The sequence below is a fragment of the Triturus cristatus genome, chromosome 11 (assembly GCF_964204655.1).
Source record: "Triturus cristatus chromosome 11, aTriCri1.1, whole genome shotgun sequence".
NCBI lineage: Eukaryota > Metazoa > Chordata > Amphibia > Caudata > Salamandridae > Triturus > Triturus cristatus.
This window is the reverse complement of record NC_140594.1, coordinates 410,189,210-410,216,755: the sequence shown is the minus strand read 5'-3', so window position 1 is coordinate 410,216,755 and position 27,546 is coordinate 410,189,210. Positions and strand designations below refer to the sequence as shown.

Genomic DNA, 27,546 nt, shown 5'->3' with positions numbered 1-27,546 from the left:
GCACTGGTACTAAGGCATTTTTTTTTCTTTTTAGGAGTGCCTGAACGTCTTTCTTGTGCAACTGTTGATGTGATGAGAGTTTGGGTTTGCGATGTGCAATGTGTGGGGGTGTGGAAGTGAGTTCCTGACAAGGTGGAGGTCTAAGGAGAGTTAGTCTTAGATCCTCCATGATAAGAGGGGCGCAAAAAGAAGCCACACTTCGATGTGGTCTGCAATGGTCCAATGGCTTTAGCCGTCCCATTATCTTTTTTTAACCTTTTGTAGCAGGATGTCGACTTGGGGACCACATAGGTGTTCCTCATTCGAGGGGAGAGCCAAGAGATTTTTTGTACCTCTGGTTTAAAACCCGACACCCTAAGCCAGGTATGTCTCTGAAGGAGGAAACTAGAATTTACGCCTCTGGCTGACGTGTCAGTGAACTGTAGTGTTGGAAATGCTTTCTGAGGCATTCTCGTATGCCCGCTTCTGGTGCTCCTCTGGGAGTTGTTGGAGGAGTTCCTCCATCTCATCCCAGTGAGCCCTGTGGTAATGTGATAGGAGGCCAATAGAGTTGAGTTAGCGATCCTCCAGTGGTTGGTGAACTGGGCAGATACCCTCTTACCAGAGGCATTGATCTTTTTGCTCTCTTTATCTGGTGGGTGTGACTCGCCAGATGTTTGAGAGTTAGCACTTTAGTGTGCCATGGCCACTACCAAGGATTTGGGTGGGAGTTGTCCCTTTATATATATATTGGGTTGCGGAGTGACAACTTATTTAGTTTTTTATTGACTCTGGGTGTGATGACCCGCTACCTAACAGGGTCATTGAATATGTCTGGTGTGTGGTGCAGCATGCCTTTCAGCACTGGTAGATATTGTGCTGACCGTTGGCTGGAGGTGAGAGTTTCAAATAAGATATGAAGTTGGACTTTGAGGAAGGCAGCAGCTTTGCATTAGGTTGTGGTAGGTAGTAGTGTCCTCTGGAGGACAGGGTTAGCAGGATACAGATCCGGGTCTGTATCAGCAAGTGGTTCTGCATCATAAGAGTCCCATGGGCCCTTCTGTGGTGGGATGAAGAACACCTCTAAGGTGTCTCCCTCTCCTGTGAAAGAGTGTATGGAACCCTCTGGAGAGTATGGCGCAGGTTCGATAGGTGAAGGCGGTGGCAACTGAGTGTGGAGTTCAGCAGGCATTGGTGGTGGGCTTATGTGCACTGGGATTGTGGCCCTGTCCGCCTTCATTCTTTGCTTTGGTGGAAGTAGAACTTTCAAAGCTTCCTCAAATGATAATTGTCTCTTAGTTGGTTGTGCGTGCACCAGATTGAGGAGGTCTGGTAACGATACAGCCAGTGTCCATGTATATCATAATGTGTCTTTGTCTGGAGTCTATCTCCTACTGCAATCTTTGGAGCACTGGTTCTACAGGCTCTGTATGTTTGCCAAAGGCATGGGATCTTTGCTCCGATGTCAAACTTTTCAGTGCTGGAATTTTCAGTGCCGAAGGTGGAATTTTTGGTGCCAAGGTGGAGCAATGTTTTATTGCCAAGAGTCTTGGCTCTGAAAGTTGGGTCGACTCCAATGAACGAGGAGTCTGGTCCAGAGCGTGAGGCTATGTTGCTTTTTTTGCGCAGAGCTGAAGCTGGGTCCGATTCAACTGGTCTGTGCCAACCATGGCCCGAAAGCAGTGGTAGCCCAACAAAAGTCTTTGGTCGTTGTGGGATAGGTGGGTAACACTTTGTGATGGACTGCTGTGTTCGGGGTGGAGGGGGCACAGTACTCACGGATTGACCTGGTGTGAAATCCTGAGACTACAGTCGGTATCCATCCACGTGGAAGAAGGTCCTCATCAGCAGTTGCACCTGGGCCTGTGCCTCCTCTTGAGGGTTCTCGGGTCTAAAAAGGTCTAGTGTAACTTCAACACTATGGTGGGAAATCTCTAAGCGTCAAGTTGACGGTCACATAGCGTCTTCTTCGATCAAAAGGATTTGCAGGCCTCGCAGGTAACTCCCTCGTGTTCAGGTGAGAGGCACAAGTTACCCATCTGGTGGAGATCAGTGCATGGAATCTTGGCGTGGCAATGACAGAATTGGAACGGCGTCCATTCCATCACCCATTGGACATGGCGTGGAGGGAACGTCGAAGAAATGAATCGCATCACAAAGGGCAAAGGCCCACGAGGGCAGCAGCCGACTTGAGTCGCGCCGGTGAAGTCGATGTCAATGAACGGACGAGGGAGATGGAAGAAAGCCGTGATCGAAAACAATATAGATGGTAAAAAAGATGGTATGGAAAAGAGAAAACCATGGCAGTGTCAAACGGGAGCAGAGGAACACACGTCTGAACCAAACTGCGGAAGAAAACATTTTAGAATTGGAGTCTATGGCCATGTGCATTACCATCTAGAGGAGGAGTTACTCTACCTTGTGCCTCAAAAAGGAATATCCTACTTACCAGTATGCATCTGTTCTTGGCATGTAGAGCTGCAGATCTATACACTGTGCATAGATCGCCATCTGGTGTTGGGCCCGGATGTTTGCAGTTTGTTTTTCTTCTTGGACAATGTTTGGAAGTCACGAGTTCGGTGACTCCTCCTTCGGTCCATACTGCGCATGGGCTTCGGCTCCATCCTCAGATTGTTTTTCGCCAGCAGGGAAAAGATGGAGCGTAGTGATAATCGTAAAGAAACCCATGTGTGTTGCATCTAAATAAGATGGACTGGAACGGATACAGGTAGCCGGGGAGGCGGGTGGGCGTGTATAGATCTGCAGCTCTACATGCCAAGAACAGATGCATACTGGTAAGTAGCATATTCCGTTCGAGGCATATGAGCTGCAGATTATACACTGTGCATAGATTATATAGCAGTACCCAACCCTAGCGGCGACCACCGGTATCCGTTGCAGTGGTTTGAAACAGTGTCTTTAATACAGCCTGGCCCACACTAGCTTGTTGCTTGGTTTGCACATTTACACAGTAATGTTTTGTGAAGGTGTGCGGTGTTGACCATGTGGCTGCTTTGCAGATGTCATCTAAGGGTATGTTCCCTAGAAACGCCATAGAAGCCCCTATCTTTCTTGTAGAGTGGGCTTTAGGTGGAACAGATAATGTCCTTTTTGCTTTGTGATAGCAAATTTGTATGCATTTTACAATCCACCTAGCTATCCCTGATTTTGAGATGGGTTTGCCTTTATGTGGTGGAGAGAACGAGACAAACAGCTGTTTAGTCTTTCTAAAAGATTGCGTTCTTTGTATATAGTAAAGTAAAGCCCTTTTAACATCAAGTGTATGTAGAGCCCTTTCTGCAACAGATTGAGGTTGCGAGAAAAAAAACGGTAATTCCACCGATTGATTGAGATGGAAGGGGGAAATGACCTTGGGCAGAAACTTTGGATTTGTGCGAAGTATCACCTTATTGTGATGTATCTGTAGAAAAGGTTCTTGTATAGTGAACGCTTGTATTTCACTAACCCTTCTAAGGGAAGTGATAGCTACGAGAAAAGCTGTTTTCCAAGTAAGGAACTGTAGCTCACATTTATGCATTGGTTCGAAAGGCGGTCCCATCAGCCTTGTAAGAGCTACGTTTAGATTCCACACAGGTGAGGGTGGTGCTCTGGGTGGAATTACTCTTTTAAGGCCTTCCATGAAAGCTTTAATAGCAGGCACTCTGAAAAGTGATAAATGCTGTCTGTTTTGCAGGTAAGCAGCAATTGCTGCTAGGTGTAAACGGATGGATGTGTATGCCAGGTTACACCTCTGTAGATGGAGCAGGTAACATATGATGTGCTGTATGGATACATCTAAATGGTTGATTGTATTGTTACGGCAGTAAATAACAAATCTTTTCCACTTTGCGGCATTGCAATCAGGGGGAAGGTTAAGGTATCCAAATTCTAAGATTTCAGGAGCCAGATCGCAAGGTTGAGCTGAGCTGGGTCCGGGTGCCTGATCTCTCCATGGTTCTCGGTTAGGAGGCATGGGGACAGGTGTAATTTTTGGTGTGGTACCACTGAGAGCTGTAGTAGTGTGGTGTACCACGGCTGCCTGGCCCATGTTGGAGCTACCAGAATGAGTGTGAGGGAGTGCTGTTGTAGCTTCCTTACCACTAATGGAATTAGCGGGAGAGGCGGAAAGGCGTATGCAAATTTGCCTGACCAGTTCATCCATATCGCATTGCCTTTGGACAATGGGTGTGGGTATCTGGCGGCGAAGCTTGGGCATTTTTTGTTTTCGTGGGTGGCGAAGAGGTCTATCTGAGGATGCCCCCACTTGTGAAAGAATGGGTGAAGAACTTGTGGATGCAGTTCCCATTTGTGCATTTGTTGCGTTTGTCTGCTGAGCAGATCTGCCATGGTGTTTTGTATCCCTGGGACGTGTTGTGTCAGGAGAAAGACTTTTCGCGGGATTGCCCATCTCCATATGCTCTGGGCTAACCGAGAGAGCTGTGGAGAGTGTGTCCCCCCCTGTTTTTGAATGTAGTACATTGCAGTCATATTGTCTGTGCGAATGAGGACTGCTTTGGCTGAGACTTGTTTCTGAAATGATTTAAGGGCTAGAAAGATCGCCAATAACTCCAGATGGTTTATGTGGAGTAACTTTTGTTGTGGCGTCCATATACCTTGCACTGTGAGGTGTAATAGATGCGCTCCCCAAACGGAGAGCGATGCGTCCGTTGTTAGAATTACCTGAGGAACCGGGTCCAGGAACGGTCGCCCTTTGGAAAGATTTGTGGTGTTCCACCACTGCAGAGAGCGATGGGTGCGACCGTCCACCAACACCAGATCCGTCAGTTGCCCCTGGGCCTGGTTCCACTGGCGGGCTAGGCACTCTTGGAGTGGACGCATGTGGAGTCTTGCATGAGGCACTATGAAGATGCTAGCTGGTGTAGTAGTTGGATGGTAGTGTTTGTATGTTGCACACATTGGTTGTAGGACGTGGCTTTTATTAGCCAGTCGTCCAAGTAAGGGAAGACGTGAATGTGTTGTCTTCTGAGGTGTGCCGCCACTACTGCGAGGCATTTGGTGAACACTCTTGGTGCGGTTGTGACCCCGAAGGGGAGAACCTTGAGCTGGTAATGTTGGCCGTCCACTACAAATCTGAGGTACTTTCTGTGAGAAGGGTGTATTGGAATATGAAAGTATGCGTCTTTCAAGTCCAGTGTGGTGAGAAGATCGTTCTGGCAGAGGAGTGGGAGAACTTGTTGGAGAGTTACCATGTGAAAATGGTCTGAGTGTATGTATGCATTTAGATGCCGGAGGTCTAGAATGGGTCGTAGAGTCTCGTCTCTTTTTGGTATCAGAAAGTACAGAGAGTAGACCCCTAAATGTTGTTGATTGATGGGGACCTGCTCTATAGCCTGTTTTTGCAGGAGGGAGATTACCTCTTGTTTGAGCAATGTGGTATGTTCTTGCGACATTGTACGGTGCCTGGGTGGAATATTTGGGGGGGGTGGATGTTAGTTCGAGACAGTACCCTGACCGAATAATTTGGGTCACCCATTTGTCTGATGTTATGGTCTCCCAGGTTTGAAATAAGTTTTGTAGTCTGCCCCCGACTGGAGTGGAATGGTCTGGGGGGAGCGGGGGAAAGTCAGTGTGTGGGCGGTGTGGCAGAACGGGCGGTGTTGGTTTTGCCCCTGCCTTTATTATTGTTTCCTCTATATCCACCTCTTTGATAGCCCTTTGTGAAGGTAGTCTGAGGAGGGGACTTTTAGGATGTGGAGGCGTTATTGGCAGAGTAGCCCCTGCTAGTGCCTCGAAAGGAGGAGCGGCGAAAAGAGCGTCTAGGAGGGTGGGACTGTAATGCTCCCATAGACTTCGCCGTATCTGTATCTTTTTTCATTTTTTCCAGGGCTTCGTCTACTTTTGGGCCAAATAAGTGTTGCTGGTCAAAAGGGTGGTTTAGTATAGATGCTTGGACCTCTGGCTTAAAGCCTGAGATTCTGAGCCAGGCGTGGCGGCGAAGCAGAACACTGGTGTTTATAGCCCTGGAAGCTGTGTCTGCTGCGTCAAGTGCACATTTAATAGAGGTGTTGATAATGGTCTTTCCCTCTTGTATAAGTTCATGAGCCCTATTTTTATATTTGTCTGGAAGATGTTGCATGATAGTCTCCAGCTCATCATAGTGCGCTCTGTTGTATCTTGCCAACAGCGCTTGCGTGTTGGCGATATGCCACATATTGGCAGCTTGCGAGGCAGTGCGTTTGCCTGACGCGTCTAGGAGCTTGGACTCCTTATCGGGTGGTGGAGCCTCACCCGATGACTGAGAATTGGACCGCTTCCTAGCGGTGGATACCACTAATGAGTCTAAGGGTTCAGGTCCTTTAATTTAGGCAGGCGGCCTTATATTTTTTCTCTATTCTGGGGTTTAAGACCCTAGCCCTGACTGGGTCTTTGAAAACCTCTGCCGCATGTTTGGTCACCCCTTTAAGCATGGGTAGTTTGGCAGTATATTTATCTGCGATGTCAAAGGTATCAAGTAGGAAGTCTTCCTCAACTGGATCAGTGTGTAACTCCACCCCATGATAATGTGCCGCCCGTTGTAACAAGTGCTGGAACCCCAAGGAGTCCTCTGGTGGAGATGGCCTGGATGGATAAAGATCATCCTGAGGTACATCTGGGACATCTGGATTATGATAATCCTCCCATGGGTCTGGCGCTCCCGGAGGGGTGGGGTCTTGTGGGGCATCTGTGGGATCATAGTATGGATCCCCTTGGTCATCAGGGTCTGGAGACGGGGTCGGAGAGCGATGAGGCAAGGGTGGAGAAGGTGGAGGGGGCGGAGATGGGGGAGAGGGAGGTGGAGGAGGTGGAGGTGGTGGGGAGGGTACTCTGAAAGGGGATGTGGCAGAGTCCTTCCGTTTTGGCGGTGGAGGAGGAGCTGGTTTGTCTAAATGTCTTTTCTTTGAAGACAAAGTCAAATGTCCAGTCTTTGGATCCTTTGTTAAAGTCTTTTGTCGAGGATCTGGCGTGAATAGTTCCTCCGGCACCGATTGATCTGTTGGCGCCCGTGTTTTCGGGGCCGACGGCTTCTTTGGTTTATCTGTGCCATGCTTTTTCGGGGCCTCCGATTTTTTGTTCGGTGCCGAGGCAGGTTTCGGCACGGGAGTTTCAGCGCCGAGGGTTTTATGTTTGGTCGGCACCGAGAGGCCAGGTTTCGACACCGATGGCTTTGGAACGGAGCTTGGTGTGGTTTTCTTCGGTGCCGAAGGGCGTTTTTCGGCACCACTAGTAGGCTGGCTCGAGCCCGAGCCGCCGGGAGACTTATGATGCTTCTTCACCGGGCCCGAAGGTGGGGTGATGGAAGCGGTATGTTTGGTTTTGCCTAGGCCCGGAGGCGAAGGTGTAACCGGAGTCTCTTTCGGTGTGGGCGCGGGAGTGGGAGGGGGTAGAGTACTCACGACCCTCTGCGCCGGTGTGATCTCCTCCACGTCGGAGTCGTCGGCCTCGGAAGCCCTGACGAGGTCGTCTTCCTGTTCGGTGTGCTGCTGTCCAGAAGCTCCGATGTATTCTCCGAAGATGTCAGGTGGAGCATAGGTCGAGGAGTGCGCCATGGTGCGTCGAGCTCTTCGATCCCGAATAGTCTTTTTCGATCGAAAAGACTTGCAGGTGGGGCAGTCTCGGGCCTCGTGTTCGGGAGAGAGGCAAAGGTTGCACACCTGATGTAAATAGGTGTGGGGAAATTTAGACCCACATTTCGGGCACTTCTGAAAGGTAGTCCTTTCCATCGCCCGAGACCGGAGTCGAGATAGGCCCGAAGGCCGCCGCCGATGCCTGGAATCGAAGAAGTGCCGAAAAGAGAGATAAAGAAGATGATTTTGTCTGAAGAATCTCGATGGACGAGGATTTTTCGTCGAAGGTCGAACTGGAAAGGTTCAAAGCCGGAGCACGAAGTATTACATCCGAGCCCGAAGGCCGCCGCCGATGCCTGGAATCGAAGAAGTGCCGAAGAGAGAGATAAAGAAGATGATTTTGTCTGAAGAATCTCGATGGACGAGGATTTTTCGTCGAAGGTCGAACTGGAAAGGTTCAAAGCTGGAGCACGAAGTATTACATCCGAGCCCGATGGCGGAAAAAAACAATCTGAGGATGGAGCCGAAGCCCATGCGCAGTACGGACCGAAGGAGGAGTCACCGAACTCGTGACTTCCAAACATTGTCCAAGAAGAAAAACAAACTGCAAACATCCGGGCCCAACACCAGATGGCGATCTATGCACAGTGTATAATCTGCAGCTCATATGCCTCGAACACTTTCTTCGAAGAAAAAAAACTTGCACACTTCCAAACCCAACACTATATGGCAGGATTATGCTAAGCATGCGTATCAACAGCCACACATGCCTCGAACATATACTTCTAAAATCTCACAATTTAATAGAGTGAAAACCTTGCAGTTACAGTATTGTTAGGGAGGGTCCTCTGATTTCCCACAGTATAAAAAGTGTCAGACCAAGGTTTAATCACTGACCAACCACTCATCAACAGAAATGTATAATCATGGACAGACTCCACAGATTATAATAAGGGGCAGGCCGTTGCCGTCATAGTAAATCCAGGGCCTGTCTCCACAACACACCTCTCATTTCCTATAATGCAATGGTGAAATGCTTGTGAACTCACAACTATCAGTTAGAGTCCACTCACCTCCTGCAGTACATTCATAGACCGATTCCTCATCTTCCAAAGTATGACAAGAAATAGACCCCGCACGCCACAAACTATAACATATACAGGTACCCTAGCTCTCTGAGGGTAATATAAGAGAGACCTATTGAAGTGAAATCCCATGGAGTCCCCCAACTCCTACAGTATATAAAGAAAAATACTGTTCACTAGCCTGGAGGTACATAGAAGGTGACCCTTGACATCAGAGAAACGGGATGAGACCTTTTCCCTCCTATAGAGTAAAGAAGAGTAGATTCTCACATGCTCAATATTCACCTGAAGCAGCTCCTCACTTACCACAGTAAGGTTCCTGTCACTTTTATTCACACTTTACCTTACTGGGGCTGCACTTTGCAAGGCTGACCACGCAAAACCACTTAAGCTTTCTTCTCTTGTCGTAAGGCCTTTACCTATGGTCACTACTAAGCCCTTCCAAACCCAAATATTATGTTTGCTCAGAGGCCAGACCTCTTACACTATATTATATATAGGATAAGGAACCTCCTGCCGTACATTATAAGGATATTGCAAGTCACTGAGGAGTTCCATGGGTATATAGAGGAACGAGGCTCAGTTCCTTTATAAGGTTATGGAGCTCAGAGGTGTATCATGTATGGGGGAGGGTACTCTATCCATGTTGTATGACAGAGGCACGCATGGCTGAACCACATGTGCCTCTACAACGACATCCTAACCACGAATGTGTTTACACCACACATTTCTTTACCACGCAATTACGTGGTAAAGGCATGATTGGTAAAGAGATATGCGTAGTAAGGATTCCCACTTCCCCAATCCCCCTACCCGCCCTAAGATCCTATCCCCTTACCTCGCCCGCCTTCCCTAAGGCCTAAAACCTACCCCGCCCTGCCTTTAAAACCACCCCTTCCCCTCCTCCTGACACCTAAAACCCTGCCCTCTACACAAAATGACCCAGACCCCCTGCCCTGAGCCTTACCCCGCACTGTCCTTAAAACTACCCCTACAACTGCCCGAAGCCTAAAACCCTAATCCCTCATTAGAAAAACAATCCAAACCCAAGCCCCAGCCCTGAACCCTAAAAACTGCCCCCTGCCCTGAAAACTGCACCTTCCCCCCCTGCCCTGAACCCAAAAATTGGCCCACTTCCCTAAAACCTACCCCACCATTAGCCCTAAAACCGTCCCCTTCCCCTAAAACCTACCCCCTCCTCCCCCACACCCCTGACCCAAGCCCCTGCCCAAGCTACCTCGCTGCATCCCGGTCCTTCCTGCAGCGATCCTTCTGGTTCCTCTCCCCGCCCGCTAGACCGCCGACTGCCTTAACCGCATATGCGTGGTTAAGGCATATGCGTTGGTAAGGTAAGCATTATTCGGCAAGAATGGAACCGGCACACATGCTTAAAGCCACGTTGTAAAGGCTGTTTACACTTTATCCCTTATAATACATGGTCACACCATCACCTTTGCCACAAACCACTTAAATCCATGTTGTGTAGCTCTTTCATAAGGAAGTGAAACCATATTTGCAAACATAAATAATAAAAATATCACTAGCACAAAATTAAAAATATCAAAGAAAGTTGTTAACTAGTTGTTGACAAACGATATTAGAAGCAGTTCAATAGAAGCCAGTTAAAAAAAATATTGTGTAGCAGATACATGCTAAAAGATTCTAACTTTTCTATAATTTACCTAGGCGTGCAAAAAATAAACATGTTGCCATAAATATCTGAATTTTGCTTGGCACTATAGAGTTATAAGAAAAAAAAACAGAGCAGAAGAAGAAAAGCAAGGTTTCATTTTCATTGCTTTTAAAAGCTGCTCAGTGGCCTGACCTGCCTTTCACCTGGCAGCTGGCTCTGGCAGCAGGCGTTGCGACGTCAGAACTCAACTGTTGTAAGTTATTACAGCTGACTTCTGACGTCCTTTAATTACAATCGTCAGCTGAGTGCATCAGAATTTGCTGATTATATAAGGGATGAAGTAGCCACGGTTATAAATCATAAGGATATTGCAAGTCACTGAGGAGTTCCATGGACATATAGAGGAACAAGGCCGAAGGCCGAGTTCCTTTATAAAGTTAAAGAATTCTGAAATGACTTGCAATATGTATATCATGTACACCAGCTGGACTTTATCCCATATAATACATGGTCACACCATCACCTTTCCCACAAACCACTTAAAACCTTGATGTGTAGCTCTTTCATATGAAAGAGTGAGCATGTTTGCAAACATGAAGAATAAAAATAAAACCTCTAGTGCTAAGTTAACACATCAAAAACCTGTTATTTATATGTTACAAACATATATTAGAAACAGTGCAATACAAGTTAGTGAAAAATAAGTTTTAAAAAAGGACACACTAGCTCAAATGTCTGGAAACAGAAAGATTCTAGCTTTTCTCTAACTATCTAAGGGGTGCAAAAAATAAACATGTTCTCTCAGCTTGTCGCTGGAAGCTAAAAAATAGTGCAGAAGAAAGAAAAGCAATATTCTTTTTCGTTGCTCCGTAATCTCACCTACCTTTTACAGTGGCTGCTGGCAGCAGGCATTGCAACAAGGCATTGCAACATCAAAACTTGCCTGAAATAACTTATAATAGTCGAGTTCTGATGTCTTGTCTTTGTAATCGGTGACTGTGTGCATCACAAGTCGCAGACCATAAAGAAATTGGAGACTGGCATTTATACAGGGATTACACAATCCCAGTAACTATAAAGAAATTTGAGACTAGAGTTTATACAGGGATCACAGAATCCCATGTATTAAAGCATTCTTTGAATAGGGTGTAAAATGTCGAAAGAGAATATGGTACTTATGAATAGATGCAACGGCTATATGGACCGGTGTCAGCACTGTCATGGGATTTGAGATGCATGCAGTGTGCGTTTCATGCATTTCAGGTTAGTATAGGTGGAGGCAACAGCACACTCCTGCTGCTCTCAATGGGATTACTGCAGCTGCTTTCTACTCCTTCTTGCTCTTTTTCTTTAGGGAATAATGCAGTCTCTTTATATTTCACACTTCTGTTCCATGAGGAAAGTTCAGCACGTTTCTTTTCTCCGATTCTTCTGCTATGAGGGAAAATGCGCTTGTTAGTCCCGCCTTGTCTCCATTTGTTAACGCCCATAAGGACTGTACCTTTTACTTGGCTTGTTACACGGTGGGCTTTATATGGTGGGTAAGCACCATTTTGATAATGGACACTGAAGGGGACAATGGGGCCTGCGGTGCTATGCGCTCCAATTTGTATGCTTTTTACATTAATGAGCGGGGAGCCCGCTTTAGGGACACCACACTCACTTCATTTATTTATTTATTTATTTATTTATTTTTAACATTCATGTTGAGCGCGGCGTCCACTTCTGGGACACCGCGCTCTGGTTTTTTTTTTTTTTTTTACTTTAAAACTGCACGCAGCGACGCTTCATGTACTCCGTGCCTGGTTATTTTCATTTTATATTTTTATTAACTTTAGCACTGAGCGCGGCGCCCGCTTCAAGGACACTGCGCTCAGTGTTAAAGTTAAAAAAATAAAAGAAACCGAGCGCGGTGTCCTTGAAGCGGTGCCAAGCTCAGTTTTAAACTTAACCATTTGCAATGCAATACGTCTCGCATTCACATGAGTTTAAGCTATTAGCATTGTAAATGACAATGCCATTTTTTATGTTTTGAAAAAAAAATTAATAGGCAGTCATTTACAATGCCAATAGCTTAAACTTGCGTAAATGCGAGACCTATTGCATTGCAAATGCTTGTTATTTATCAGCTTAGGCCCACAGACTTCAGCTATTCTGGATGCAGGAATGAACTGTAAACTCATTTTGAAGAGACCCCTGGTCTCAACTAGAGTAGAAACTACTACAGAAAACAAAGAAAATGCAACATATTGCTGCTGAATGTTTTTTTTAAAACATCTTGATGGATCCCCTTTTTGCTCACTCTTTCCATTTAATCGCATTTGAAGTAGTGAATTTATGACTCCCTGATAGTTCAGTTCTGCGCACTGATCAAAAAAGGTCCTTCATAAAACGTTTATTGCTGTCCTAGGAGAACAATATTTAAAGGGAACATTTGGCATCACTGTTTAAAATTGCTGCCAATTCCTCTGAACTCTTCTAACTCTTGTTCCTCTCCTTTCAAAAATTGTATAAAGTTCAGATTGCAGAACTGCTGAAACCTTGGTGTCCAGTGGTAGTATCAGTCCCATGGGTGCTGCATGCGTGGAAAATCTTGACTGCAACTGACCTTTGAGATACAGGACACTAAAATATAGCACCCCCAAGGGCTTCTAAATGAATGCTGGCCAACTAAAAAACATGCCCTCAGTTAAAAGATGAATGCTGGCCAACTACAAAACAAGCCCTTCGTTAAAAGAATGAGACTTAGATGGGTCCATAATTAGTCTCTCAACTAGGTCACCACTGGTGAATGGATCCCCAGTATCCCAGTGGAATAGACAAGACTCTAAGCACCCTAAAACTACATCATGGTCATTAGTGGACATCACTTAAAATAAAAACACAAACGGGTTTGAATCCAGAGAAGTTTGTGCTGAACATGAATCCAGGTCAAGCATATAGATTCAGCACACAATATTTAAATAAGAGCAATTAAAACGGGTGATGTTGGGACAAAAGGTCAGAGGTAGCAAGGGTTCCAGGGCAAGGCAAAACTGTGGGATTACTTATCTATCTACCTGTGTGGTTGTGAGGACTGATTGCCACTTAAGGCAGCAAATATAGCCCTTAGTGCCAAGAAAGTGTGTGTGGGAGGGGTGAGGGAAATCACCTTTCATAGGGCATTAAACAAATCTTTGAGCTGGCCCCCAACCATATCTATGTTCTGGCATCAAGAGGAGGCCTTTACTCACCTGTTGAAGTTGATGCTGGGATATGTGGCATACTCAGAGTTGCCCTGAGTGGCATTGCGGCGAGGGAAGGTGCAGAAAAAGGCATTGCACAAGAGGCAGGCGACTTGCTGTTGAGACATGGTGATGGCCCGCTGCTGCCCCTTCTTCAGCATGGGGATGGGCTGCAAGACACGGCACATGTTTAGATAGGATACAATCACAGTTCAGGGGAATGTGGATGCTTCTGTGAACCATGCTGTGCACTAAAGTGAGTAAGTAGGAAGCGTGTGTGTGTACACATTTGAGAGTTGAAGTAAACTAGGAGACACAATATAAGAATCTCACTGAATGCAGCATACATATGCAAAACATGCATTAAATCTAATGGCCCAGGTTACAGCAATGGACTGTTGTACTATGAAGCATTTGTGTGTAGTAAATGTAGTGCAGCCGTAGGACAAAGCTTAAAGCATTAAATGTGCATGATTTACAGAGAAACATGTGTGAAGGCCCCCAACTCTGCTGGTACGTGAACATAAGTCCTTACATGGCACAATAAGGTTGCGCTGCACTTTTCAAGCATATTTTCAAGCATTTTCCAGCCTACCATTGTTGTCCCCAAATGAACGCAACAATTTGGAAATCCACAAGCTACATAATGATTTTTGAATGAGCGATATTTGATGGTGGATCAGGGTTGCTCCCAGATGGATAAGGTTACTTAACCAGTAAACGTCTGTTCTTAGCATGTACAGCTGTAGATTCACATGCTCCTGCCATCTAGTGTTGGGTCTGGATCTTTGCAGTTTGTTTTTCTTCGAAGAAGTCTTTTCAAGTCACAAGGTAGTTGACTCCTCCTTTCGGTGATAGTGCGCATGGGCATCGACTCCATTGTTAGACTGTTTTCCCGAAGAGGGTGAGAATGGAGTTAGAAAGAGTAGAATAGAGATGTCCATGCATATGTATGTATACTAAAGAGAGCATGGCAGCAGCTACAGGTACCCGGGGAGGCAGGTGGGCGCATGTGAATCTACAGCTGGACATGCCAAGAACAGATGTTTACTGGGTAAGAAAAGTTATCCGATCGAGTCATGTGAGCTGTAGATAAAATTCTTTGCAAAGACTATATAGCAGTAATCTCCCAAAGCGGTGGCTAACTTGTAGCTGTTGGAGTTGTCTGAAATAGTGTTTTAAGTACTGCTAGGCCCACATTAGCTTGTTGTCTCGCTGATACATCTACACAGTAGTGTTTTGTAAATGTGTGCGGTGTAGACCATGTTGCAGCTTTGCAAATGTCGACTATGGCAATGTTTCCTAAGAAGGCCATAGTAGCCCCTATCTTGGGAGTGGAATGAGTTCTACGTGGCATAGTTAAAGTTCTCTTTGCTTTTGCATAACAGGTTTAAATACATTTAACAATCCACCTTGCAAACCCTGATTTGGAGCTAGGATTGCCCTTATGCGGTGGTACAAAAGCAACAAAAAGTTGTTTGGTCTTCCAAAATGATTGTGTTCTTTCAATGCAGTATAAGAGTGCTTCTTCTGACATCTAAGGTGTGTAGAGCGCTTTCTGCAACAGAATCAGGTTGATGGAAGAATACTGGTAATTCTACCGACCGATTTATATGAAATGCAGACAATACTTTAAGTAGAAATTTAGGGTTTGTGCGCAGAACCACTTTATCCCTATGCAGTTGGAAAAATGGTTCTTCTATGGTTAGTGCCTGTAGTTCACCCACTCTCCTTAGCGAAGTGATTGCAATGAGGAAAGTGGTTTTCCGAGAGAGAATCTGTGGCTCACACCTATGCATGGGTTCAAAGGGTGGTCCCATTATTCTTGTGAGGACTATGTTAAGATTCCACACTGGGGCAGGTAGGATGGGAATCTTGGAGGTATAACTCTTTTAAGTCCTTCCAGGAAAGCTTTAATTACGGGCACTGTTGGACTTGGCCCTTTTTGGCTAAAGTTCCCTATCCCTAGTAAAGTGCACTATGTGTGCCAGGGCTGGTAATGCAAATGCTACTAGTGGGCCTGCAGCACTAATTGTGCCACCCACACAAGTAGCCCTAAAAGAGAACTCATAAAACGTTTAATGCTGTCCTAGGAGAACAATATTTGAAGGGGAAATTTGGCATCACTGTTTAAAATTGCTGCCAATTCCTCTGAACTCTTCTAACTCTTGTTCCTGTCCTTGCTAAAAAATTGTATAAAGTATAGATTGCAGAACTGCTGAAACCTTGGTGTCCAGTGGTAATATCAGTCCTATGGGTGCTGCATGCATGGAAAATCTTGACTGCAACTGACCTTTGAGATACAGGACACTAAAATATAGCACCCCCAAGGGCTTCTAAATGAATGCTGGCCAACTGTGTGTCTCTGCCTGGTTGTGGGTTGACTGTCTGGATTTGAAAGTGATATGATCTGGGGAATGTCTTGACCCAGGGGAGGAGGTGAGCCAGCAACAGGCTGACCTGCATCTTGAGTGTAGGAGGGAGGAGTAGCCCCTGGAGGTGAAGAGGCCTGGGCTACTGCCATAAAACAATGGCTCCATCTCCTGCTGAGTGATTGAGGATCCAGACCCACACTATCATAGGAACACGGTGCCACTGGCAGGGAAACACCCAGAACTGGTTTGGACAGGGGTCAGTGCCCCCTGAACACAAAGACTTCAAAGACATTTAGGGGTATAACTAGGAGAGCTGAAACCCCTGAACGTTGGACTGATCAAGACTGAAAAGGATTGAAGCTACTTAGTAGTCAAGAGGAATCTCTGCCAAAGAGGAAGCAGCTGAAGAGACTGAAGGAAAGGACTGACCCTTGCTGTGTGTTCTGGGGCTGGCCTGCAGTTTACTGCTTTAACCAAGGAGAGGCTAAGGGACTTTGCTGTGTGCTGTGTCCCCCTGCTTGAAAGGACTTTGCTGTGTGCTGTGTCCTGAAGTAAATTGCCCACAAGGGCCCGAGGAGAGCTGGGTCCCTGTTGTGGAAACTCAGGAACATAAAAGTTTCCAAGTGTGTCTCAGCAACGCTGTGTGCGTGTGCTTTTTGCAACCTGAGACCTTCGTAAAAACTGCCCCATGATCGTGTGCACCCGGAATCCAAGTGAGTCTCAGCGACGCTGTGTGCGTGTGCTTCGTGCAGCCTTGGACCTTCGTGGGGATTGTCCCGTGATCGTGTGCACCCAGAGTCCAAGTGAGTCACAGCGACGCTGTGTGCGTGTGCTTCATGCAGCTTGAGACCTTCGTGAGGACTGCCCTGTGATCGTGTGCACCCGGAGCTCAAGTGAGTCTCAGCGACACTGTGTGCGTGTGCCCTGTTGCAGCCTGAGACCTTTGTGGGAAATTACCCCGTGACTGTGTGTCCCGGAGCAGTCTTGTTCTCTGTGTCGATCGACAGCGTGACCAGAAGCGCTGCGATCGTCATTGCCAACGGCCTGGACCGGCATCCCCAGAGGAGCTGTGAGAATTCAATGCCGCCGGCCCGAGCCTGCCTTTGCCAAGGAGAGACCTCAAACCATCACCGCCAGGGGTCATGGTTCCACTGCCCAAGATCAACAAAGTCGCATAGGAGGCCCAAGCCACGAGTAGAGGAGAGGAAAGTGAGATCGTACCGCCCAGGTAACGCTCAGCGAGCATGCGTGTGTCGCCGCCTGGGACGGGGTGCGGGCTACGAGAGAAACGCCCTCGGCCTTTCCCCACTTTGCAGCGTGTGCCTCTGCTGAAGTCTGTGTTGTGGCCCGTACTTGCCGAGGAGTGGCAGTACCGGTGCCGGAGTGTGGAGCTGCACTTTATTTTTCATCATACCTGTGTTGGGGGCATATTTTGGCAGTAGCTGACCGCGAGTCAGTAAGAGTGGCATAGAGACCGTCCAGAGCACCGCGATCGGTGTCGAAGTACATTATTTTGGCATTACGAACTGCCTGATTGTTGCATTACGCATTGCATTATTTTTGCATAACAAACTGCCTGATTGTTGCATTGTGCATTACATTGTTTTTGCACTACGAACTGTTTGATTATACATAAGGCTCCCTGATTTCCGTTTTTACTGATTTTTACAGATAAATACAGACAGAAAACATTAATTTTCTTGTCTGTATTTATGTTTAAATATGGATAAAAACGGAAATTGGGTTGCTTTTTGAGTAATCCTAAATTTTGTCTGCCATGACTGCCAGGCCAATAGATGTGTGGATTGATAGATAAGGGGGTTAAAAAAGAAAATAATTTTAGTAAAGAGGCTTTAACAGCAGTTGATATGTACAAAGTTGATACAGAAATGTGCATATTTTTCTATAAGTGCACTGATTTATCTTCTGCGGGTGTTCACAGCACTGAAACCTGGCATATGTTCAAGGATGAGTGCATCTTTATTGGTTAAATAAATGTGGAAATATACTAATTTCAGCTTACTTTTACCACAAAACCCAAAATAAATATGGAAAAATACAGATCAAATCAGCAAAAAATAAAAATGGATAAATACAGACGGAAATGGCAAAAAAAAAAAATACCATAAAACCGGGAGCCCTAATTATACATAACGAAGTGCCTGATTCTTGCATTACCAACTGCATAGCATTGCATTAGGACTGCATTGGATCATCGAGAATTGCTCATTAATACTGCAAGAACCTACAAGGGCTTGCTGGTCTAATAACCGGCAAGGTGAAATATTACAAATACGCATATGTTGGATTCTTATTGTGTGGTCTCATCGTATATCTTTTCTATATAAACATATAATTGTTTTTATAAAACTCGTGTGGAGTCCATTTGTGGTGACATCACTGGGTTACTGAGAGCGTGGTTACAAATACACAGTTTCCTAGGAGATAAGCCTGGCTGCTCATGAGAAGCTACCGAGGGGGTGAGCAGGGGCTATCTGAGAAGATGTCCTTCCTTTCCCTGACTTAGAAAAAAGGTTCCCCATTTGGGAAAAGGTACCTACCTCAGCTAAATAGAGACCCCCAGTTCTAAAAGGCACTCTGAAAAGCGATAGATGTTGCCTATTTTGTAGGTACGCAGCTATTGCAGCAAGATGTAGGCAGATGGAGGTGTAAGCCAATCCTGACTGCTGCAAGTGTAACAGATAATGTTTTGTGTGGAAGCATCAAGATGGTTGATGTGATTGTTATTGCAATACATACCAAAATGCTTCCATTTTGCTGCGTAACAGGCTCTAGTGGTAGGTCTTCTGGCCTACCTGATGATGTTCATACAGTCTAGTGATAGTTTCAGTTAACCAAACTCTATGATTTCAGGAGCCAGATCGCAAAGTTCAGTTGTTTGGGATCTAGGTGTCTGATTTCTCCATGGCTCTGTGTAAGGAGACTAGGTGTTAGGTGCAGCTTTTGATGCGGGACCAGAGAGCGCTCCAACAGGGTTGTGAACCATGGTTGACGGGCCCATGTGGGAGCTACTAGAATCAATGTGAGGAATGTTTGCCTGAGCTTCCGAACCACTGCTGGAATGAGTGGGAGAGGCAGAAAAGCGTAGGCAAATATCATCCATAGTGCATTGCCCTTGGATAACTGGTGTGGGTACCTGGAGGCGAAGCTTTGGCATTTTACGTTTTGATTTGTGGCAAAGAGATCTATCTGAGGGATTCCTCAACTTTGAAAGTATAGGAGGAGAACCTGAGGTTGAAGTTCCCACTTGTATACTTGCTGCCTCTGTCTGCTGATGAGGTCTGCAATCTGGTTATTCACTCCTGGGAGGTGTTCTAATAGGAGATACATTTTGTGGTGAATGGCCCACTTCCAAAAGTCCTGGGCTAAGTGGGACAGTTGGAAAGAGTATATACCCCACTGTTTTTGTATGTAGTACATGGCTGTCATGTTGTCGGTATGGACTAAGACAGCTTTGCCAACCAGCTGTGTTTGACATGCCTTGAGAGCTTGAAAGATTGCAAGCAGCTCTAAATGATTGATGTGGAGCAACCTTTGCCATTGGCTCCATAGGCCTTGCACTCTGTAGTGCTGAAGATGAACTCCCCAGTCAGTGAAGGGACATGCCCGCTGTTAGTACTGTCTGTGGAACGGGGTCTATAAAGGGCCGTTCTTTTGATACATTTTATGTGTTACACCACTGCAGAGAGGGATGAGTACGGCCGTTTACCAACACTAGATCGGTTAGCAGACCCTGTGATTGGTTCCACTGAGTCGCTAAACATTCTTGAAGGGGACGCATGTGGAGCCTGGCATGGGGATCTTTCATAATGCAAGATGCCATCATTCCTAGTAGTTGCACATACTCCCGAGCTGGAAGCGAGTGATAGGATGGAAATTGGAGAACTAGAGCCTAAATGTAGTGAATTCTGGCTGCGTTGGGAAAAGCCAGAGCCTTTTGCGTATTTAGGGTGGCTCCTAGATAGTTTTGAGTAGTTGCAGGTTTGATTTTAGCACATTGACTGTGAACCCCAGTTGATGTAGTAACAGAATTGTTCTGTGGGTGTGCTTGAGACATTTTGGATATGTGCTGGCTTTGATGAGCCAGTCGTCCGAGTAAGGGAAGACATGGATGTGTTGTCTTCTTAGGTGAGCAGCGACTACCGCCAGGCACTTTGTGAAGACTCTGGGGGCTGTGGTGACTACAAACGGAGTACCTTGAACTGGTAATGTTGACCCGCTACCACAAATCTGAGACATTTGCGATGAGCGGGATGGATTGGAATATGTTAGTAGGTATCCTTTCATCTGTATAAGATGATACCTTTTTGCTTAAAATTCTTTCACTTGAATTGAAGGCAGACACCGGATCGGTCGGTATGTCATTACAGCGCCCGGAATTGAGAGTGGGTGCCACAACCAAAACCGAACATAAGAATATTGGTGCCTATCTATCAAACAATTTGTTTTGGGAGGAGGCAATCCCCATTACCCATAAAAAGTAACCATGTGGAAAAGAATTTTAAGCAAAAGGTATCATCTTATACAGATGAAATTCCTACCCAGGAGATCAGAAGATAATTAAATAAATACTAATTAGAAGAACACATTTTAATCAAGAAGCATGAAAGTTAATAAGTGTTGTCATATCTGTATATAAAAAATGTCTTTTAATTCTATTTTGTATATTTGCACACTGTGTGTAAGTAAAAAGTAAAAATTCAAACAAAATAGTTTTAAATCATATTGTGATTTTCCTATGACACTGTTTGAATATAGTTACAAGAAAAAGGATAAAGGTCCACGTGTATAGGTAACATCAATAGAAGGATTTTTTAATTGTTTTTAAATTCACCTATTGTGTACATGTACATTGAATTGATATAATAAATATTTGACACTTTTGCATATATTTGGGTTTAGTGGTATGAAATCAAAGAGTGTGTGGGTTTTTCACTATTAGTATGAAAATATATAATAAGGTTTATAGATGTGTTTGTGGGGGATAATTTCTTGATTTCACTATAGTGCACCCTGTCCCCTACATTGGAAAGGGCACATCTCAATATTTGATAACACTCCCATGGATTTGGCCACTTCAGTATATTTTTTTATTTTTTCCAGTGAGGAATCTACGACCGGGCCAAAGAGGTATTCTTTGTCGAAGGGTGACTTCAGAATAGTAGTCTGGACCTCAGGTTTAAAACCTGAAATGCGTAGCCAGGCGTGCCTTCTCAAAAGGACGCTGGTGTTCACAGCTCTAGCAGCAGTGTCTGCAGCATCTAGGGGGCACCTGATAGTATTATCTGAAATAAGCTGTCCCTCTCGCACTAATTATTGCGCCTTAGCTTTGTGTTCATGGGGCAGATATTGGAGCAACTGCTCCATCTCGTCCCAATGCGCCCTGTCGTATCTAGCAAGCAGAGCTTGCGTGTTAGAGATGCGCCAGAAGTTTTGCTGCCACCCTTTTCCCAGAAGCGTCAATAAGCTTGGATTCTTTATCCGGGGGTGGAGCATCACCTGTAGTTTGGGAATTGGCCCTTGTTCGTGCGTTGGACACCACTAGGGAGTCCAATGATAATTGTCCCTTTATATACAGTGGGTCAGATGGTGCTGGCTTGTACTTTTTATCTACCCTAGGGGTAAGGATACGAGCCCTGACTGGGTCATTAATATGTCATCAACATGCCTGATCATACCTTTGAGCATGGGCAGTGTGTGCGATGACTTTTGTGTGCTGCTAAGGGTTTCAAAAAGGAAATCCTCTTCAAGGGATTCTTTGTGCAGCTGTACCCTGTGGTAGTTGGCAGCTCTACCTAGTAGTTCAATCTAACCTACAGTGCAGAATCATTGCCTGTGGGCAAATTGGTGTTGTAGTCGTCCCAGGGGTCTGTAGGTAGTGGCTGATCAGCTCCATCCTCATCACCATTCCTATCCCCATCATCCTGATTGTCAGGTGTGTGTGGTGAGTGTTCAGGTGAAATTGGCAACGGTTGAAAATGAGGAGAAGGAGGTAATGCTTAGTCCCGACACTTCTCCTTTTTTAAGAAATGTGGTATTCCTCTTCTTGTGCAGTTTGACGTTTCAAAGCTACTTTGGTGGTAATCTGTCCAGTTTTTGGATTAATGTGGAGCACTTTCTGTTTCAGGTCCGGTTGGTCGGGAGGAGCGTCGAAAAGGTGCTTTTTTGGTGATTTTGGCAGATCAGGTTGTTTTGGAGAATGGAAAAGCATATCGAAAACAATACCGTCGAGGGCGAGTGTCTTGCGCACCGACGGTACCCGGAGAACTGTGTCGAACCCGATGGCGGAAAAAAACAATCTAACAATGGCGTTGATGCCCATGCACGCTATCACCGAAAGGAGGAGTCACCTACCTTGTGACTAGAAAAGACTTCTTCGAAGAAAACCAAACTGCAAACATCCGGACCCAACACTAAATGGCAGGAGTATGCAAAGCATGTGATCTACAGCTTACATGCCTCGAACATTTATTTTTTTATCTATTTTTTTTTTAATGTAGTGCTGATGCACCTAAAAGGAGTTTGTGTGCTTTACATTAAATGATAGGTTACAATACAACATATTGCTGCCTTAGCCAGATGAAATTGTTCATAATAACCAAGGACACTGGAATTATGTGAATTAGCGGGTGATGAGTTTTTCCACATAATTATGGATTTGCCAAATCTGCCACATAATCCATCCTCTTGTGCTTAATTGGCAGATTGGAACCCAAAAAAGTGTTTCTAGCTCAAATGGATCAAAAGTTACTAAAAACCAGCCAACATGTGTTGCTGCACAGTGGAGGGCTTTTTGCAAAGGTTGACTCGTCATTCGGTTGCTTATTTCTGTGATTGCATGTCAAAGAGGTACTAAAGAAGTGAAACCTTTGTCTAGAAAGTATTAACGTGTAAAAATGCCAAAATAATGTTATGTGTTTTTATAGCATGTTAACCAACCGTGAAGGTATCCAAGTGCTCTATCGCAGGTGTGAGAAGCCAGGGAGCTTACTTGAAAAGCCAGGTCTTTGTGCAAAACACAAGACAAGAGGAGAAGGCTTTGATGTGCTGTCGGATGTCATTCCAGGCTTTAGGGACCAGGTACAAGAAAATGGGCCCGCTCTGCTTTTCTTTATGCGTGGAGTGTTTGCTAGTGAGAGACCTGCAGAGCGGAGTAGTCTGGGAGGTCTGGAAGAGAATGCGGCTGGTTCAGGTAGGCAGGGCCAATGTTATGGAGTGCTTTGTAGGTGTGGGTGAGAGTTTGCACGCTTGTGTATCGGAAGTCAGTGGGGTTTGATGTGGGCTCATCGGGGGAGGTTGAGGACCAGTCTGGCATCCGCATTTTGATCACTGTACTCTTCTTGTGAGCTGGTTGGTTATCCCTACATACAGGGTGTTAGTGTAGTCTAGTTTGCCGACGATGAGAGAGTGCGCGATTGTTTTTCTGGTGTTGTCTGGTAGACACATGAAGATTTTCTTCAGCATCCTTGGGGTTTTCAAGCAGGATGAGACCACTGCATTGACTGGGTTGGTCAAGTCTAGTTTGTTGTCTATGATGATTCAGTCGTTTATTGCTTGTGAGCAGGGCATGGTGGAGTGGGTCCAAGATCTGCGGGCGACCATGTGGAGTCCCATGGCAAGGCGTTCTTCTTGAAGACTACCACTACAGTCTTGTCCGGGTTCCATTTGTTGCAGTTACATTTCATCCAGGTGGCTCCTTCTGTCATACATGTGGTGAACTTGCTCCTGGTGTTGGGTGTTTTTTCCAAGAGGGACACTATTAGTTGAGTGTAGTCGGCATAGGTGAGGATGTTTATGTTGTGAGCTTGTATGATGTGGCCCAGTGGGTTCATGAGGATGTTGAAGAGTGTTGAGAGGAGCGAGGAGCCAATCAGGACTCCACGCATAAGATATCAGACGGAGGAGTAGAGGGGCATGTTGACAGTTTGGGTTCTTCCAGTGAGGAAGGAAAAGAAACAAATTTGAGGCCTCGTCCTTGGATCACTACTTTATGGTGCTGTTAGATTAAAATCGGGTGAGAGATGATATTGAATGCTGCCAATCGGTCTAGAAGGATGAGGGCTGCAGTTTCCCCCGCAGTCGAGGATCATCCGAAAGTCATCTAATGCTACTATATGTTTCTGTGCTGTGGTTGGGTCTGAATACTGATTATGTGATGTCGAGAGGCTGGTATTTGAAAGCATCTATTTCCACTTTCCCTTTGCTGGTTTTCCATTTTCGTTCCAGCTGTTTACAGTGTTGCTTGGTCATTTTGAGGTCATCTGTGTATTAGCTGACTTGTGTTCTAGTTTTTGCTGTGTTGCTTCATCTCATGGGGGACAGAGTGTCAGTGAAGTTGGGGATCCACTTGTTGAAGTTCTTGATGTCGAGTGCAAGGATACCTGTGGGTTCCGGTTTGTTCTCGTGTAGGGCGGTTGTCCAGTCCATCTCTGTTTTTCTGGGTTGAAGGGCTTCGATGAAGGGGACTGACCAGGTGACCATTCTTATTGTGTTCATCTTAAAGTTGTTGAAAGATGTGAAGATAGGGTCTAGGATGTGTCCCGAGGTGTTGGTGGGCTCCATAACATGTTTGATTAGTCCCAGGTTTCTGAGGTGGTCAAGAAGAGTGGCTGAGTCGGGAGGGTCAGTCCAGTCTTCAAGATGGAAAATTAAATCTCCTAGAAGGTTAAATGCACTACAGTTGAAGACTAGGAAGGCGTTGAAGTCTGGGGGTGGTAGACTAAGGTTTCACCCAGGGTTAAATTTGCTGTAATTTGAAGTTGAGGTGCTCCATGTAGATTGTTCTGACTTCGGCGATGGCGTTGCAGATGAAGGTGTCTTTATAGACTGTGGTGATTCCTTTTCAGGGCCTGTGTAGCCGGCCTTTCCTGGTAATCTTGTATCTGGCAGGGAAGGCAGTGACAATGTCTGGCCTTGAAGCTGTGGTCAGCTATGTTTCCATGAGGAAGAGGAGGTCTGTGGTGGCGTCTTCCAGCAGGTTCAACATCTCTATGGCATGCTTCCTAAGTGAACAGGTATGGAGCAGCATGCATGCTATTGGTGTGCGGGTTGAGGGGGGCAAATGTGTTTGTTGGTAGGTGTTTGAGTGGATTAGTGTGGTGTGTATGTTCTTGGTTGCTGTTAAGGATTGGTGGTGCAAGTGAATCAGCAGAGGGAGCAGGTGAAGGTTCCTTCGGTGTTGTGTGGTGTAGCATGCCAGCAGAGAGTGATGAGAGGTCTGGGATTCAAAGCGCAAAGGATTGCAGTACGGTAGTAGTGGGTGTTTGACCAGGGTTTCTGGTGCTGGGCACAGACAGGCTTGCCTCTGGTGCATCAGCGCTATGGTCGCCATTAAATAGGTCCTGGGAGAGGTGAGGAGTGCAGCGGGCGGGGCTGAAGATGATCACGATGTCGCTGAAGTAGAGAGGCACGAAGGACTGGGCGAGGAGGGAGATGAGCTCAGAGAGGGCAGGCATGGGGTGCACAGAAGGTGGAGAGGTAGCAAACCTCAGATGGCCTGTGAGAAATGGTGCAAAGAGGCAAAAAGAGCAAGGGAAACGGTACAGAAAAACTACAGAAAGTGAGAAAAGAGGGAGAGAAATGCCAGAGCGGCAAAAGAGAAAGAGAGAAGTGATAGGAAAGTCAAAGGAAGTGAGAAAAGGCAGAAAGTATGAATTTGTACTTAAATGAGAGAGAGAGAAAGATACTGTCTCCTCAGATATTAGACAATTAAAACCCATTCCCTTATAAGCCAGTGATCCCTCCATTACAATGAAATGCATCTTCCCCCCCTTTCCTGTTTTGTGATGGCCATAGCAGAGAAACTTAGAAAACTTGACCGAGGCTTTCTGACTCAAACCGTGACACAAAGGTTGGTTCTGGCCAGACATGCCTCAGTATGCCTGACCAGAAAGTCTGGGGAAAGGACAAAGACTGAAGATGCATTCTGTTCTGACTGGAGGAGTTTTTCAAATTTTTGCTGAGACCCAGCGTTATCACCACACTTGAGAATAATGGACCAGAGATTTTAGGTTTTGTCCGGAGATTTGGAAGATATGGTGCATTGAGTTTGAGCAGATGTTTGAACCAGACAGGCCCTTGTGGGTGACTGTTCCTCTTCTGCCCAGGATCAGCCCAAAACCCTCAAAGGAGTAGAGGAAGCTGGACTGCTCTGTACCAAGAGAAAAGGCCCCTGAAAAAGTAACAGAGACTTAAAGCCTGCATGGAGAGTTTCACAAGGAGTGTGCACCCAACAGCGACAAACCAAGCTGTCCACAATCAACCTGAAAGTAACTGTGAGCAGGGGTTGATGAGATCTAGAAATGCTTTCTACAATGGTCGTGTTGGTGACTCTGCATGACTCATGACCAGTCCATTAACCCCAGAGAGCGAGAGTCTGCCACTACTGTGATGCCTCTCCTTGGGATCCTGGGGCACAGTGGAGGTACTGGGCACTATCCTGTGCAGGAACAGGTTCAGTTGCCTGCCAATCATTACTAGTGCACTCTAACACTTTTAGGCACTTCTGACTCCAGGTGAAGCAAAGTTGACCAGTTGAGGTTTACTTCAGCAGGTGACAGAGGTTGAACACTCAGTTACAGCATGACACACAAACTGAATGCCCAGTCAGTGCTGTAACTTAAGAAAAGTAGGACTTTATTTACGAAAAATATGGTGTAAGAAAACAGGGCTTTTTGCAGACCCATCCCGCCCCCCCACTTCAGGGGCGGTCTAGCTGAAGGGACTAGCAGCCCATTGGCTGCTGACTCCCATACCCCTAACTCCCCTAAATCTAGCATTTAAGGGACACCCCTGACACCAGAACATCAGTTCAGAACAACCTGTATCAAAGTGGTCAGAAGAAGAGACACCTGTCAGCGACCACAAGACTTGCATAAAGCAAAAAAGGGCTATCCTGCATCTGTGGCAACGGTCTTTGAACCACCTGATCGAGACTCATCCTAGGCTATTGCTCGGTTCCCCAAGACAGAGGGACCACTGTGGTAGCCTGAAGCACCCTCAGACTCCCCTGGACTAGTGGCACTAATCCCCGGAAAACTGCACGTTAAACAACGCTCCAGATCTGAAGAATAGCTGGCCATCTGACCCTCCTAGAGGTTGCCCAAATCCAGATTGTTAGTGCATTGTGGGAACTATAGTCCTGCCTTCCATGAAGTTAAAGGCAGCTACTGTTTTCCCCGCGACCAGTGGACATCGAAGTTACTTTCATCGCTACTTACCGCTGCCAAGGCTTGTTGGTCGTCAGTCCGGAAACTGATCCCTTTACTCAACGCTGCATCAAGTGGGAACTCCATCAGACCTTTGGCCGGCATCAGCAGCCAATCCGTTGTTGTGTTTTTGCATCTTTTGCCCCAAAGCACTGTTTCAGCGGTAAACCAGCTCTCCTGCGGCTCCCGTTCAGCACCAGAGACAGCCAGGACAACTCTGCACCTGGGCTCCACAGGCCAGGTACAATTGAACAGACTGTCGTGGCTTGGTCCTGGGACCCTCATCACCTTTACCCTGCAAGGGCACCATGCAATTCGACCTGCAAGTGACCAATTGTTACTAGTGATTTTTCCCATTTAGCGCAATAATACTCCACTTTCCTACAGATGGCAGTTGAAAATAGGATATACAGAAAAAACACTCCGTCTCTCTCTGGTCCAGGATCAGGGCACATTA

The 27,546-nt window shown here is 46.0% G+C and overlaps 1 protein-coding gene across 2 annotated transcripts in view; it reads right to left on the bottom strand.

Annotated features, from left to right (window-relative positions):
- LOC146784326 (poly(ADP-ribose) glycohydrolase-like) overlaps positions 1-27,546 on the bottom strand; it is an 868,511-nt gene that overhangs the window by 318,689 nt on the left and 522,276 nt on the right. For both annotated transcript variants that reach the window (XM_085636068.1, XM_085636067.1), the window contains exon 7: positions 13,496-13,656. In XM_085636068.1, coding sequence (XP_085492194.1) covers positions 13,496-13,656 — 161 coding nt within the window. The remainder of the gene's footprint in view (positions 1-13,495; positions 13,657-27,546) is intronic.